This window comes from Caenorhabditis remanei, chromosome II (assembly GCF_010183535.1).
Source record: "Caenorhabditis remanei strain PX506 chromosome II, whole genome shotgun sequence".
NCBI lineage: Eukaryota > Metazoa > Nematoda > Chromadorea > Rhabditida > Rhabditidae > Caenorhabditis > Caenorhabditis remanei.
Window position 1 is genome coordinate 12643624 of NC_071329.1, and position 17340 is coordinate 12660963.

At 36.8% G+C, this 17340-nt stretch overlaps 2 protein-coding genes across 2 annotated transcripts; both read right to left on the reverse strand.

The window, feature by feature from the left end:
- Positions 1 to 2210: 2210 nt before the first annotated feature.
- Positions 2211 to 3972, reverse strand: GCK72_006453 (uncharacterized protein; the record flags this gene model as incomplete). The annotated part of the gene is made up of 3 exons (XM_003113735.1): positions 2211 to 2363; positions 3774 to 3839; positions 3889 to 3972. The coding sequence occupies 3 exons, from the start codon at positions 3970 to 3972 to the stop codon at positions 2211 to 2213; spliced, it is 303 nt and encodes a 100-aa protein (XP_003113783.1).
- Positions 3973 to 5986: 2014 nt separating this feature from the next.
- On the reverse strand, positions 5987 to 15963 carry GCK72_006454 (uncharacterized protein; the record flags this gene model as incomplete). Its single annotated transcript, XM_053725632.1, has 26 exons — positions 5987 to 6056; positions 6099 to 6343; positions 6386 to 6574; positions 6730 to 6816; positions 6862 to 6966; positions 7266 to 7357; positions 7400 to 7608; positions 7655 to 7871; positions 7918 to 8170; positions 8223 to 8501; positions 8549 to 8846; positions 8892 to 8993; positions 9040 to 9413; positions 9466 to 9731; positions 9918 to 10037; positions 10096 to 10171; positions 10545 to 10640; positions 11880 to 11971; positions 12200 to 12270; positions 13168 to 13226; positions 13317 to 13422; positions 13650 to 14041; positions 14090 to 14152; positions 14935 to 14956; positions 15009 to 15605; positions 15812 to 15963. The coding sequence occupies 26 exons, from the start codon at positions 15961 to 15963 to the stop codon at positions 5987 to 5989; spliced, it is 4632 nt and encodes a 1543-aa protein (XP_053589826.1).
- Positions 15964 to 17340: the final 1377 nt, after the last annotated feature.

Consider the following 17340-nt stretch of genomic DNA (forward strand, 5'->3'; position numbering starts at 1 on the left):
ACAGACATTTTCAAACAATTCCTATTCAAAGATCACAGTAAAATAAGTTAAAATTGGGAGATTGTTGCTTTCTTTTCCTGGTTTTTGAAGTAGCTTCATAACTCGGTTCATTCTTATCCTTTTCACTCGAAAGTCATATCAATCTTATTCATTTTCGATGTTCTATCCATTTCCGTCGAAAAAACCGAAAAAATCAGTCTAGTCTCAAAAATCGCCTTTCGCTCCACAAACTCATTTTCCATTTTGGCTTGTAAGAGATCGACGCGAGGAAAAGTGGGCGGAGCGATCTCACACACAAAACATAGTGAGCGGCGGAACCCGGGATTTGTCGGCTGCAACAGTAGTATTAACAAACTAGGAAAGTATGCCGACGGCCATGAAACTGTAGCCAAGTTTTACTGATTCAACACACAAAAAGCATTAACGACAGAGAATGAGATCAGTGTTTCAAGTCCTTCAACATTTTTGCATTTTGCTGTTTCCCCTGCACCAACAGATTCATTTCGAGATGAAGATGAATGTTCATCAACTGAATGTGATCTTCAATGAACATCTTCATTTAACGCCATATCTCCTTGGTATATATCAGAAGTTCCAAATGATACACTAGAAAATATTATTGATAAGACAGAAATATTTTTTAAAAAGTTTTCCATTTCTAACATGAGCAAGGTGCGATTGTCTTTATATTCCGATTGGCTCTAAAAATATTGCCTCCACAAGAAAAAACCTTTCCTTCCCCTTATTTTTTCTCGAGAATTGATGCGGGTGCTCCACCATCATAACCCCCTCATGGATTAGTTTCTTCTACATGTACACCATCACTCTTCTCCTCTTTCTCTTTTTTTGTTTTCTCCTGACTAACCACTTTCAAATCATCACCATCTATCATCAGTCGTCCTCCTTTTTTCTTTGGATCACATTTTCTTGCTTTTTTCCCAAAAAGAGAATTTATTATTACCAGAAAAGGGATTGGGAAGGAGAGAAATAAGGAAACATTTATATGAAAAAAGAAGGAAGGAAGGAAAGAAAATGACAAATTGGCAGAATGTTCATGAGAGATTACGGTAGAATTGTCAATGAGAGAAAGAGTTTCTGGGATTAATCGGAATAGAAAATATACAACTAGAAAAATAAGATCCCGTATGAAAAAGAGAATTGGAATAAATATAACATTTTGACTAAAAAAAAGTAAAATAAAAACTACAAACGCTTGACAACCAGCATCGAATCTTCGCTAATCGTACGATCAATGGTGGGAATAGATGAGTAAGAATTCGACCGACGGGCAGTTAATATTGGAGTACAAATTGAAAGAGTTGGAGAGGAATGACGCCAATTTGATGGAGTGATTGTTGGATCTTCATCATCAGATGTTTCACATTCAGTTGATGAACATTCATCTTCATCTCGAAATGAATATGTTGGTGCAGGGGAAACAGCAAAATGCAAAAATGTTGAAGGACCTGAAATACTTTTCTTATTCTTCGATTTTAGCGGTTTCTGCTCGTTAAATCAATTAAGCTTGGCTACAGTTTCATTGCCGCTGGCTTAACTTACAATTTTGTTAATACTACAGTTGCAGCTGACAAATCCCGGGTTCCGCCGCTCACTATGTTTTGTGTGTGAGATCGCTCCGCCCACTTTTCCTCGCGTCGATCTCTGACAAGTCAAAAGGGAAAATGAGTTCTTGGGGCGGAGGACGATTTTCGAGACTGGACGGATTTTGCCGTTTTTTCCGACGGAAATGGATAGAACATCGAAAATGAATAAGATTGATATGAATTTCAAGTGAAAAGGATCAGAATGAACGGAGTTATGAAGGCACTTCAAAAATAGGAAAGGAAATCAGCATTTTCCATTTTTAAAGTTGTTAAAACTGTGATATTTAAATTTAAATTTTTTAAAAAGGTCTGCGTAGTCGGTTTATCTAAGTTTCAAGAATTTCGGACAGTGGGATGTTCGATTACGGTGGCTGCAGTAACTCATGTTTAGATCCTTTGAAAGCTTAGAATTGTTTTCTCTCATCGACGTTTTCCTTTCTGATTTTTATTTTTCTCCCCAGATTTCTATTCATGGCCTCCAAAATATAAAATTCCGATTGAAAACAAGAAAAATTACCTGAAACCAACGAAGGCACCGACCCATCCAAACCCGTTCTCTCTGTATTAAAAACAATATTTTCTGTCTCTCCAATCGGTTCATAATCGCTATGTGATTGGATTCTTGTTGAGCTTCTGATGGGCGGCCTGAGCGACCGGCACCCGACCAGACGGACCTCGCTCGAATCGGTGCTCCAATTCGTATTCTCCTCGTTGTCGTTGGTTTTGAAAAAACCGAAAACACATGAAGAAGGCTCCACCCTGGAAAAAGAAGAAATGGAAATTAATTGGTTGTCGTGTGGTAGATTATTGGTAATCTCTCTTTTTGATTGATGAATTCATTCAAGTGATTAATGAAATGAGGAGAGAAGAATTCCGATGCTCCGATGTTGGCTGAGAGAGAAAATAGACACCTGTTACACGTTATACAATAAATGAAACAGATGCGGCGAGAAGAGAAGAGAGAATGTGTCAACCGCAAAATGATTAATTGTCAGCTGATGCTCACGAGCATTTCCTGCATAATTTCATTATTTGTTCAGTTAAAACAAAGAGAAAATATGATTGAGAGGTGGGAAAAAAGTGGATTGTTACACCTCGAGAAACGAGAAGATGCTCTTTGGAAAACTACTAAACAGATTTTAAATCCTTTTGTAAACCCAGGGAACAATGGAAACTCAAAATGTTTGCAATTGAAATGCATACCGCGTTTTGGTTACTGTAGCTACAGTCAATGTTTTCAGTTGAGACGGTTTGAGCGGAATGAGATCTTCTTCTCCGTTACTCCGGTCATTGCTATTCCCCTGTCTCTTTTTCCAAAAGAATACGCATTTTCCTCTGTCTCGACTATACAAAAAAACGAAAGTTTTCGTATCCATGACCTAGTAAAACACTAAAGAGACCTATAAATCAAAGTGCTCTCACCTGTCTGACAACCCCTTTCAAAACTTCAACTAAAGTATTTTTTACGACTCTTCTTTGTATCTTCTTATTTTTCTTTTTTCACCCGTTTTGCATCCATTTGCAACTCGAATCAAGCCCCAAAATCAAAATAAAACAAATCTAAGAATTGAAGCGCAACAAATCCGTCATTTTCAATTGCCTAATGTTTTCTACTCGAGTGAACACCGTCATCCAAAAGTGCGTTTTGACTGCTTCCACTCTTCTAGGTGGTCTCTTTCAACTATATAGTTGTAGAAGGATTTAAAAAGAGTTGATATACAAAATCTCTTCGTGCCCCTATAATTAGGAGTCTCTCACATGGTGTCGAGTCGAATCAGTGCTCTTTTCCCGTCTCCTACCTGCCAATTATTGCACACCCATGAGACCCTTTTTGATCCATTTAGTACGTTTTCGAAATTTCTTTTTTGCTCCCTTTTTTTCTTTTTCTTTTTGCAATAGAAGAGAACGAATCATGGATTCAGAATTCAGATTGAAGTGGGTTCCCGATGGGAACGAGAGTCCGATTGAAACAGAAAACAGATGTTTATAGGTTGAGAAGATGGAGGAAGAGGAAACTACGGAAACACGCATTTCCGTTTATCAACTTTATGGGATTACTTGGGTTTCTGCACTTTTGGAACGGATTAAAATTAAGAATCCTTGGGGGTCAATAGTACATTTGAAATTCTAGAGAAAGATATTCTAGATTTCTCAGAATATCACACTTACCATAAGAGCAACGAGAACTTGACACACCATGATGATCATATACTTCTCAAGACGTCCCATTGATTCCTGAAACCACAAAAAGTCTAAAACTATTTTCAGATCATTTGTCCATTACCTTCATAGATACGATATCATCGAATAACTGTACAATCCTTGCATACTCCTCCATGAACGCCTTCAGGCGTAGCTCACGTTCCATGTTTGGGTTAATTTTCAGAAAATTCTGAAAAGAAAACTGAATTTCGTGAAGTCATGTTATGAAGTGTTCCCAACCTGGTTCCCTCTACCGAACAGAAGGAACAACAGAATATGAAAAAAGGCAGTGAGAGAGAAGGGAAGAAGATGAACAAAAGTGGGAAGAATATAAAGAACCGAAAAATAAGTGAGGAGACGAGGCGGGAAGGGAGCCGGCGGAGCACACAACGTGGCGTGAAAGAGCAAGCTCCGCCCATTTTTTGTGTTGCTCTTTGGAGACGAAGGGGAGGGGAACGTGCGCACGTTACTCATAGAGATGAAGAGAGAGAAAGAGGTAAAGGTGTATTACATATGGAAATTGCCATAGGCCTTTTTATGGATATTTCTATCTTTTTTGAGATGAAAATGGCTGAAGAGAAGATGTCTTCTTTTTTAATGGTTGTGTTTTTTTTATCGAAAGATTCGAAAAAGTGGAACTTCTGAAATCTGAAGACATTTCAAGAATCGGTGAAGTGGGAGAAACAAGGAAACTGAAAGGAGTTTGTTTGTTTTTTGGGAAAGTTCGATGTCACTGTTTCAGTCAGGACGCAGGGACGAATCCAAAATCATCAACTACTTCGCTGTCCGATTTCCGAGTCTCTGTTAGAAAAATGACAGGTTTCTGATATCTAGAAAGATGATTTGCTTTTCCAACAGAAAGATAGCTCGTTGTTGCGGTTTAAAAAAAGAAGTTTCTGGAGAACTATGCCATATTTCAAACTTTCTTATTTACATTCTCAAAAAAAAAGCATCACAAAAGAAATTTTTGAGATACGCCTAACTGCTACTCACTTTCTAGCTCTGGGTTAGAAATGGTTTCGAAGATTACTCACAAATCCGCTCTGCTAGGCAACTCTAATGTGATGATCTCCCTCATTCTCTCCCGAGGTATTTTTCTTTTTTAACTCATAATTGAAAACTTTTCAAAAAAGCTGAAACATGGAATGGAACGGTATTCCGAGTGTTCGCTACAGTATCGCAAGGAATGTTGAGAGTACTGTAGAATAAAAAATTAGTGTGAAATCGGTATCCTTTTCTTTCAAAAAAGATAATCAGGCTTGTAACTACTACTTAATTGAGTATTAGAATAATTAGCTTCTCTCAACTTTTTTCATACAGCTAATGTAATTTTGAAATGTTTTTATAATAATATTTTCGAAAATGTTCATCCCCTTTTTCCTGGTAAAGACTTTATGATCCATTGGGAATTGACCTAATTCTCACGGAAACTCAACATTTATAGTTTCTGAATTACATGTGAATACTATAATTCTGTACTTCTTTCTCCGAGTTTCATAGTTTGAAAAAGCAATCTTTACAGTATCAATTTAAGAATTTCAGGAGAAATTATTGAGAAAATTCATAGAAAACCTTCATTTTTTGTTTTTAGAACCTATTCATTTTAGGTTATTCCAGCTCATCAACGATTCGTCAGCTGGAAATTAGACCACTCTAAAAACAACAACAATCATCGAAAATTCTCGCCTTCTTTTTGCAGCTAACGTTCCAACCCTCACCATATTTTCTTCAGTCACATCCATAACAATAAAATATATTTACTCTTTTTTTTCGTCTAACTTTACACATAAATACAACCCAAAAACCGGGGAAAATGAATGATACAAACTTATTATGACTTCAAGAAAATTGGCAAAAAAATAACTAAAATACGGGAAACCGGGGAAAATGCAGGGATGAGCTAAACTGGGGAAAAAGAAAAAAGAGTCCGCAAAAAGGGCGGCAAAATGTATCCTCTTACATGCGTACTTTTACACGTTGGAGAATGGACAAGAAGACCCGATAAGAAAATAAACGGAAAAAATTGAGAAGAGAAAATTGGTGGTGTGAAATTTAAAGTAATAGAAATACTCGTATGTGTGAGAGAAGCGGGGAGGGAGACACAAGATTCAATCTGATATGTATTATATAGAATTAGAGGGAAAATGAATAAAATAGGGGAACAGGGCAGGTGATGTGAATCAAAACTTCTCGTCATGAACGGCGTTGTCGGGTAAGTTGATTTGCACGTGCGAATTTCGACCATTCAGTCTGAAAATGATACATTTTTAAGGTAATTCTCAAGAAACTTACTCAGCCGCAGACCTCGCTCTCGACGGCAATGAAGGCACATTCAATACGAGTCCACCGACACTTCCATTATCCGAATATGTTGTATCCAAAGGTGACAAGTCTATGCTAACGCAAGAAGAACTTGTAGACGGTGAACTGACTTCGAAGTTTGGTGAATCCGGTACCAGTCGAACATTCTCTACTCTATTCAATTCACTGAGTTGATTCGGGGTAAGCGCCCCTCGTCGCACCACTTCTAGAGGTGGCTGAAAATTAAATGTTTTTTTTAAGTCTACCAGTTGAATTACTTGAATATAGTCGTCACTGGCATCTTCTTCTCCATTATCTGTCAAAAATGTGGGATTCTGTGAATCCATTCCTGATTCGATTCTTCCACTCTTCTCAAAAGTAGTTTGATCTGCAGAAGCATCTGTGAATATACTTATTCCAGGTGTCGGTTCTTTTCCAGCTTGAAGATATTCCATAGCGAATCGAAGCTGAAAATTAGTTGATGACGATCATCTCATCTTTCATCAGTCACCAAAAGTTACTAGTTTGCAAGTTGGAGGCGAGCGACGCATTCTCTCGAAATTCGACACCCTCCCACGAGGAGACGGATTTTTTGGGGAGAAAAGAAAATTAAAAAGCAAACCTCTTTGAGAGCAACGACGCCAATCAATTGTCCTTTTTTCGTCACGTATGCACGATTGAGACCGAGAAGTGAGAAAAGTGAATGTGCCTGAAATTATTGAAATAAAAACAGAAAAAGAGAAAACAGACAGACTTTGAAAAGACTTGTGTATTCACTGAGTTGAAATGGCGTCGAATCGATATCCAGTTGACTCAAATCGAGCTTCGTTTCAAGAACCGATTCCTCCCATTCAGCGCGCTGAAACGTTGTTAGTTGGTTGTCAATAAACTGAAGACTTCAAACTAATACAGTATTATTCAATTATTAGTTTTTCAGACAAATGCCTAGATTTTCTTGTTTTTAGAGTTAAGTAGAAGCCACATTGTTTGTTTATTTACATAGAGAAACTGAAAGTTTTAAAGCTATCGTTTCGAAACAAAGCTAAAAATACACAGATTCAACAATTACATTGTCAATAAAATCATAGTGATCGTTCATAAATTCAATCTGGAATATACCTCAGCAATTATTTCTGTAATATCTGGAAAATGCCTCACCTCTCCTCCATACAAATCAAATTCGTTTTGATTGTTTTTCTTCGGAATATTTTGTCTTCCAAAGCTGAGATGAGTTATTGAACGGAAGATATCTGAAAAGTGAAATGCATATTTTGAATTCATCTTCTTCTCACCTCCAATCGTATGATGAGATTCAATATGTCCCGTTGTCACCGTTCTTCCGTTCATTTCTCCTTTTGGTACTTTCAGAGACACCGCATCGAACAGCGCTTTTTTCTCTTCAACTGTCAGAATCTTCCGCGCATTTTCATCACTCAAACCGCTCAAATTCTCATTCTTTGTCACTTGTGATCCATTTTTCGCGACAGGAACAACCAGGAATCTGAAAAAGTTATTTGAAGTTTATCACATTAAATAATATTTCTTACCGGCTAGCTCTCCTCTCTCCAGCTCCTTTCGATGCTAAACTATCCGCCGTTTCATCTGATTTACTCTCTTCTTTCCTTCTCCTCTCACTTTCTTCGTCTTCTAATCGTTGCTTCACTCGTCGAGTCGCTTCAGCAAACCTTGCCTTCGTTCCAATATGCGAATCGACATATCGTTGCAACTGTCCCCTACTTATTGAGCCGACAAGTGCTAGGGAATCTGAATAATTTCTTATCAAATAACAACAAGGTTCAGAAAAACTAACCTAGATTTTCAACTAATGGGAAAGCTCTGATTCTGGTTTTCGTTTGAAGCGCTCTCCTCACATCTCCAACCGTTGAATCCTTAGCTATAAACACAACCGGTGATATCATAAACTGCTCGATAAGCATTTGATGATAGAGAGAAGTTGTATGAGGAATATCCGGTAGATATGGAAGATTCTTTATCCGGATAATACTGTCGTATATGGAAGGTTGAAGCCACGAAGCGACTGCGTTAGCTATCAACACAGCAATCTGAAACATGAGAGAGTATTACACCAGGTTAATTAGTTTTAGATTAACTAACCATGACTGGTAACAGATGACACAGCTGTCCTGTAATTTCAAAAACAATAACAGCAACCGATACGGTATGAGTCACAGCCCCACAGAATGCGGCTGCTCCAACGACAGCATAAACACCGGGTCGTATGAAGAACATGACATCTCCACTTTCGTATCCATCAGGATATAATGTGAATACTCCTTCTCCAACCAATCTTCCAAATGCTGCACCCAGTACAAACACTGGCATGAAAATTCCAGAAGGGACGGGTAGTGTGGATGCCAAGATAGCGAGGAAGAACTGAAATATATGAATTTCAGAATGAACAAGCTAATAATAAAGCGTACATAAACGAACTGAAAGATGGAAAGAGTGACGAATGGAGAGTATGGAGCTGGAATCGTGGTATCTTCTCCCTGTCCGGTCCAGTGTCGGATGTCGAAGTTATCACCCGAGACAGGTGTCATGTTAACTGGTGGAGCACATGCATATGAGTTGTTCGGTGAAGCAGTCCAAGCACAGTTAACGAAGAATTCCTTCATTGTGTGACTGAATCTCTCCTGTCCACCCATCAGTTTTCCTAATCCAGATGGCCATGATAGTGAAGAAATGAAGAAAGCGATGAAGATTGGATATAGGAGCCAGCTAAAACAATATTGCGTGCTTTTCGATTTGACCGAAATAACTAACTATTTTTGAAAAATCATCTTCGCAAGAGAATTTCTTCTCAGAAATAGAACTGTTCTTCGATGAAGATATACGAATAGAGATCCCGCGAGTCCACATATTAACCTGAAATTCAAAAATTATTAGACGAAGACAAACATGTATCACTGACCCAACTAATGCAAAAACAGGAAGTTCTTGTGGGAGAAACACGTTTTGTGGAGGGAAGTTCGTTTGATAATGTGCCTCGACAGTGACTGCTGCCGACGCGGAAAACATTCTTAGAATCCGGAAAATCGTGGCAGAGCATGTAGCCGCAAAGAATCCACGCCAGTAGTTTCGAACAGCGAAGTAAACCGAAGTGACCTCAATCGAGAAGAGAACACCACCTATAGGTGCAGAGAAAGTGCAAGCGACTCCGACAGCACATCCAGCAGCCAACATCTCTCCACTTCTTGATTCATTCTCATAAATTCCAACATTCGATCCATGTACGAGCCTTGTCAATTGAGATGCAACTACTGATGCGACATGCACAAATGGACCCTGTAAAACTGAATGGGTATAACAAAAAATGAATTGAATGCTTAGAACACACTTCTTTTCCCATTGGTAATCCACTTCCAAGTGACAATGTCAATCCAATCATTTTCGAAACAAGAGTTCGAATCGACAGATATTCTTTTAGAATTACTCCTCGCAAAATTGTTTTCATTTCTGGAATTCCTGATCCAATTGCTTGTGGTGCTATATAGTGAGCGCATACAGCAGACAGTAGAATCAATCCAACAACATATCCAACCCATACCAGATATCCCAGTGACCAATGAAACAGTTTTACGATATCGTACAGTCGCATTTGACCTGTAATTATTCTCTATTTCACGAGAAAAACACACTTCATTTCCCCATCATCACATTGTTGTCTGTATCTGTATTCTGAGTGGGTTTCCCTATCTAACCCGATGATTCTCTTATCAAAAGTGACGTATTTCAAAAAATTTTGATAAGTATTGGTTAACTAAACAGCTGTGAGGTCATCGAACGAACCATTCTGTAAATTGATGATCGCGTAATCCATTCCAAATGAAAGTGCCGCCATGATGAATCCGAGTAAAGCCAAGAAGATCCAATCTCGAATGACGGTTCGGAAGAATGTTTTGAAACTTTCTGAAAATGAAAGAAACTATTTATCAAAACAAAAGTGTTAAGATCTAAATAAAATCACCTGAAGAACACCATCTGGATGATTTCGTCTGGTCGTTGTGTGTGAGTGGAATAGTGAGGCCATCTGATGTTTTGTTCTGAAAACGGAACAAAAATTTTCTATAATTATAATTGTGTTAACACTGATTAATTACAAGTTTCGGGTGGCATCAGGGTCAACAAAGAAATAAAAGTTCATCTAACCTTTGAAAAACATTTTTTAAAGAATTCAGTCAGATGACTTAGAAAACTTACACCGTACTCATCGAGAAAATTGAACTGAAACATAGTGGATTAGTGGAAGAAATCAACCATCAAGTGATTTAAGCCCACACGCTTCCTGTCGTTTGATAACAGTTTGCATGTTTCTTACCCTTGTAGTTTTTATTTGTCTTTCATTATTCATTACCCTCCCCGTTAAATGAAAAATAACATCATCACATTTTGCTCCCACACAGTTTTTCCACTCACCTTCTCAATTTTCGATAGTATATTTGTGCCGATTCCCATACTTTTGCAGTCCTCGTCGATCGGTACACCTCGAACTGTTTTGTAGACACCGAGGTGCTGAAAATTTGAAATGTCAGTGGTACAAAATACGGGTTCAAATCTAGACAGAATGGTTGATTAGAGAACTATTTTAAAAGTGATTCAATCGGGAAGAAAAAATAAATAAAAATTGGCAAAGAGATTGATGGGATACGACGTTCGTGATCAAAGAAGCAAATCAGATGATGTGAAGAAAGAAAGGGAATTGTAGAGAAGATTACTTGTGACGTTTAGCAGACTTTTCATTTTAATCGCAAAATTTAGAGGTGTTAAGAAAGTGTTAAGGTGAATGGGTGGGAGGAGTCCGGAACCGATTGAGGTTTGCTCTTGTCTAGGAAAAAGAATATCGTTCGGAGAGAATTTAGCATTTCTTTAGAATGGAATTCTCATCTGGAGCACACCCATCGTGACGTCATGCGAACCGTTCGTTCTCTAGTTGATCCGATTGGAAACGAGACTCCGCCTCTCGATGAAAACAATGGAAAACAAGAGAGAATCCAATATTATTTCTCTTGTTAGAAACTTTTATTGCAGAAATTCCAAAAATAGATAGGATTTCTTTAAAGCTGCGGAAAATAAAAGTTCGGAGAAGTTTGATGTAACATTTCTGATTGATAACATCGACAAGGAACGAACAAATATTTGAAGACTTTTAAAATGGGTGAAAGGTTCAAATGTGTGAAGATACCTAGTTCGCAACACATGGTATCGGTTGGTATCGAGAATTTATTATCACTGATTTGAAAAGGGAAAAGCAAACATCGAATGGGTTCGACGAGGTCAACGCTTCTTCTTTTTTCTATCGCCTATGCTCTTTTTTTCAGAAAAAAGAACTGATCAATAAATCAAATGACACTCTAACGCTTTTCGAGGGATATTTGATGAATTATTCAAATTATTGGCTCTCGATTTTCAACGGAGATGAATCCCGGCTTCAGTTCGAAAATTCTGGAAGAGATAGATGCAAAAAAACAAAAGAATGGTATAGATTACGTCACGCTCGTTGTCCAACTGGAATTCCAGAATTCGAGATGAGGATTATTAAAATGAATGGTCAGTTCGCAAAAGAAACAAAGATGAAAATGTTAGAGGAGAATAGAAAAAGAACTATCTGATGATTCATGACCTATTTTTTCAGATTTTGATAGAAAGATGTAACTTCTTTGTTCTCGATGACCGACAGAAAGAATATGATGGACGACAGTGATTTTTTCGAAGGCAATTGATAGTTTGATCAATAATTTTCAGTCTACTCACCGAACCAGGTTGTAGATCGTACTCTTTTCCGGCCGCCAGCCGAACAATCTCGATTTCTTCATTGTTTTCTTCTGATGGCTTCGCACATTTTTCTGAAAAAAAAAACTCATTGATTGTAAATAATTTTCATTGAAATGTTTATTTTCGAAAATATACTGAACTAAAATAAAATAAGAACCTTCATTTTTTGTATTTTAAGCTAGTAAAATGATTACGAAAACGCGTTTTCATTATTATTTTGCTCCGCATATCGCGATGAATGCTTCGAGAAATAAAAATCATTTAATTTTGTGATAGATAATTTGGAAATAAAAACGAACCTGGAGGAAGAGGCAGTAGACTTTGCCATTCAATCTTCGCGAGTGGTGTCCGGTTTGGCATGAGCAGTCTTCTGAAAGGAAAAAAATGCAATACAAAATATGAAACGACACGTAGAAACAAAAACGATTTGTGTATTGTCGCAACAAAAAAGTTCCGACATTTTTTCCCCCTCGGTGTTTGCGGGCTCAAGCCAAAATTTGATAATTTTGGCTTGAGTCCGCAAACACCGACGAGGAAAAAATGTCGGAACTTTTTTATTTCGATAATAGGCGAGCTGCGAAAAAGCCAACAAATTGTCAAGTGGTGGCCGGCTTTTCTCAATGTTGTTACAAGTACCTATTTACGAAAGTATTTTATTCCACTTCGAACAGAGATCAGATTAAAATCTCTTTTTGAAATTGCAAAAACTTTATATTCAAACGACATGTTCGTTCTCTCTTTTAGTATTCGAACGTTTTATTATGATAAGATGAATCTGAGAGGTTTAACAATTTAACAATCGAAACGAATAATATTTCACCGCTTTCATATTAAATTTTATAGCAACTTTCGTAGTTTAAACTTTAAAAGTTTTCTGGATGGTTTTTTAACAGAAAAGATTGCAGCAGCCAACGCAAAAACTTTATTTTTACAGGAGTACGGTAGACAGAACAAGTTGCGGACAATGCATTAGAAATGACGACAAACGCACTAGTCAGATCCTGAAATTCACTTTCTCCAACTGGTCTTATTTTCTCATGAGAAAAAAAAAGATAATGATAAATAAAAATCAGAAATACACAAAAAAAGAGAATATACAAGGTCTCATTGGTTTTTCCGTTCAGCCAGTTTGAGTCTAAGAACACTGAGAACAAGTAATAGATAGAAGAAAAGAAAAATAACTGAGAAACCTTTATAAAGAGTGAGGTCCCGGGAATTGATTTCGTCTATGGCACCAGAAATACCACTTCTTAAGCTGCGAACATACGAAGCTAGGAAGGGGATCAGGATGAATGTTGAAACGCTTACAACCAACTGTCCGAAGTTCTGGAATTGGAAATGTGTAGGTTATGGCAAAAACCACATGGAAAATGTTTGTCTGTGTCTGTATTTTGCCCCAGAGCTGTCAAAACTCACTACCACTCCATTCAATAGCTCGATAACCCGTAAACGTTCTGCTTCCAGTGAACGTAGTGCCTCTCTTTCAAATTGTGTTGCGCAGTTCAATTCTGATCTAGGACTTCTGAAATTTCAATTGTTTAAAAGTAAACTGTTAGAAGGAGAATTTTTCAACTAGGTTCGACGAGATGTTGATGGAATTATGATGTGATTCGGTGATCTCATTTCGTTTTGTCGGAAAGTTCACATTCGAGAGGTAATTCTAATATTCAATTATTAAGTATACAATACTGATTAATGAGATTACAAATGTTTAAACTATCAATATTCACAAAAAGGACCATAACTTACGGAAGTAGCATAGCGATTTCATTGATGTAGACAGACCATTCAATAAGATTCCAAGAAAAGTAATAAAATACAACCATTGAAGGAGCAGATAATGCAATCATTGTTGACAGATTAGGAGGCATTCCGTTTGTCACAAATCGAAAAATCCAGAGAGCTATAATATTACATATTAACACCACTACGTATCGACTTTTTTTATTATGTCGGCCTCCAATCCAATATTCATAAAGTAAAAGACTTCCGAGTAAAAACATAGTAATCAACGTAAAAGATACAATGACTGCCATTCTTGTTGTTATGTTGGAAGGAACAAATATAGTCAACAATCCGGAAATTTTCACAGCCAAAGTGAAAAAAAATATCATCAACATATTCACTTTTTGATTCATTTTCTTAAAAATTGTATATTTCATGAATAGGATGAAAAATGTTTGACTTACCACGTACTTGACGTATCCTTCTATTTGTTTCAGATTATCCATAAAACGTACCACTGATCCCATCTTAAAGACTATTAAGTTTTTAATTGACTATCCCCGTTATTCTAAAAATTTGGTTGTAATATGAAAATGACAGAATTCGATAAAACCATGGTGGAAGCTAACCACAAGTCTTTAAAAAATCAAAAGAGTAAAAACGGCGTGAGGGATCGAACAAGCAACCTTTGTTTATTCATTTGTTTCCCGGATAAGCAGTAGGAACAGTAGGAAACCTGTCCATTAAACGGACTCTTTATTGATTTCCCTCATTCAAACGAATGTCCTCGTCTCGCTCACCTTCTATCCACGTCTTCTATCTTTATTTGCTTTCTTGACACAACTGTCACCAAAACACCCCTGGGTGAAATTATCATTCTCGAAACCAAGTAGTTGGTAGGCTATCTCTTTGTCTGACCTGATAATTTTTTAAAAGAATCCCATTTGTTTGAGTTCACTAAGAACGTTCAACCTTGTTCAATGTTTCTGGAAAAGTCAAAAATTCCAGGCGGGTGATGTACGGTGGCTCTTGACTTCGCAAAGCCTTTAAATCAGATTTACTCCTGTTTTTGTTTACTTCAATTGAAACAGCGTCATAAAATGCATATAATATTTTATTTTGAATTAAATTCAATCTAATAGAATTCTAATTTTTCTCTCAATTATTAAGAACACTTATTAAGAAACTCCTCCTCTGTCATGTTCCAGGCTCCGAAGACAAACTCACGGCTCCCCATAATTAGAGAAGCCACTTTCCCATCGAATTCTCTGACAATGTATGATCGAGAGTGAAAACCGTGAGAACTTACATTTTGTTCTTTGATATAAACCCTGTAACATCACACCACATGAGCAACGCATTTCCAAATAATCATAAACTAACCTCTTCTCATACTTATAATATGGAGGATCCACTTGCGAATTTGTGTGCTTAATCCCTGCCAGTTCCGTCAGAACATTTAAATCGAACGAAGGTTTCTCACAGATAAGACTTAGATTCATCAGATTTTGGTATGCTTGATTTGACTTCCATCTATTCATAAATTGTAAAATTTCCGACAAATCGAAATATTCAGTAAAAAGAGTAGCTTGTTGACCGTTAAAGTTACGCAGAACATCCATTACAATTGTTCTTTCAGTATCATTAACGTCCACCACTTCTGATTCAAATATCTTCGAATCTTCTTTTAGACGACCCTTCATATTTCTCATACAAATATTAATAAATTTTTGCTTCGGGAGAGAAGAAAAGTGGTCATCTAGTTCTCGAACAGTTATATTCTCCACCCAAATTCTGCTGATTGTGATATTTTGGTAAATTGGTTTTGATTGATCTTCACGAATAAGGTCATGCAGCATCCGATATTCTACATCGTTTCCAAAAAAGTTACAGACATGTGTATAAATTGCATTGCTGATAGATTCCATTTGATATTTACAGTCGTATACAGCCACTTGTTGGTCCTTTGCTGTTTGTCTCCTGAACAGTAAAAATATCAGATTCAAAAGTATGTATTTCTGTGAGATCGAATGAAAAGTCTCATACTTTTTAAGCCAGAAGCTCTGACATCCAATCTGACATGTCTTGTAACTTATAACATCAAAAAAATAAAATACCAAATAAGAGAACCATCAAAATAAGTTTAGCAGAAAAGTAGAAAGAGTACAAAGTTTTCCAGAACCCACCGGAATTTCATCACATTCCCAGATATTTCGATCTGAACAAACTTTTCCCATTCACTTTCTTCCGGAGTAACAGAGATTATATGTTCAAAGTGTAAGCGACAATCTCCGTTCTTTGGCATAATTGTAACATCGATTTGCTCCTGTGTGAACATAAATTGAACAAATTGGATATTACTGAATCGAACTAATTGTAGTGATTTGATCCGATAAAACGACTGTTTTGAGCAAAACGAAAATCGAAAAACTTCTTTATAATTCATACAACTGAATATTTCTCTCAGGACAACAAGTGGAAGTTTGAGCAACTCCATGATCTGAAATCCATTTGAAATGAAGCTTTGATACAGTTAATACTGATAATACACTTTGAACTGTGACTTCTCACTTACAAACTTCACTTGTAAACAGAAAAATAAATATATGGGTAGTAGGAACAGTAGGAAATCTGTCCGTTAAACTTACTCTTATTGATTTCACTCATTCAAACGAGCGGCATCATCTCGTCTTCCATTGATATTTGTCTTCTTACCAGAACAGTCAGCGAGAACGCTCGTGGGAAAAGTCTCCACATCGATTCACCATTCTCACTTGATAGCAGTTCGAATGTCATTCACTTTCCCACATCAAGATTTATTTCATTAAAAGGGGACACTGATATAAATCACATTATGGGATGGATTATTGAAAACTATTGTTTCATAAATCAGTCAGCTTCATACTCAAGCTCCATCAGAATGATGAAAATAATTTTTAGATCATACTATATCAGACAGTCAAAAAGGCAGAAGTGATAATCAATTGGAGAAATAGTAGAGAAGCAAATGCTACCTTGTGTACAAGAAAGTTCGAAGAATTTTCAAAGCAGTAGTCATATTTTCGTAGACAGTTCATAAAATGAAATAAAAATGAGATCTGAGTTTATATGAAGCATTTGCCAAATTTCTGGATGTTATAGGACACTTTGAATTGGGATTTCTCACTTAAAAACTTCGTTTGTAAAAAGAAATAATATACATATACGGGTAGTAGGAACAGTAGGAAACCTGTCCATCAAACTGACTCTCTATTGATTTCCCTCATTCAAACGAATGTCCTCGTCTAGCTCATCTTCTATCCACATCTTCTGTCTTTATTTGTCTTCTTGTCTCAACTGTCACCTACACACCCCTTGGGAAAATTATCAATTCTCGAAACCATGTAGTTTGTAGGCATATTCTTTGTCTGAACTGATATTTTTTTTCAGAATCTCATTATGTTGACGAAGAGCGTTCAACCTTGTTAATTGTTTCTGGAAAAGTCAAAAATTCCAGGCTGGTGATGAACGATGGATTGCAATTCAGGGATGGCCTCTCAGAATTACTGGGAAGATGGAAAATTTGTATTTGAAACAGTTATAAATATTTTCTCAGAGTTTTTCAGTACTGATATAAAGACAGATTGTGTCTTTATTGTTCAAATTTGAGAATTGGAAAGATTTTCAGAATCTGAAAACTTCAGCGAGTTTTATATACCTACCAGAGCTGAGTCAA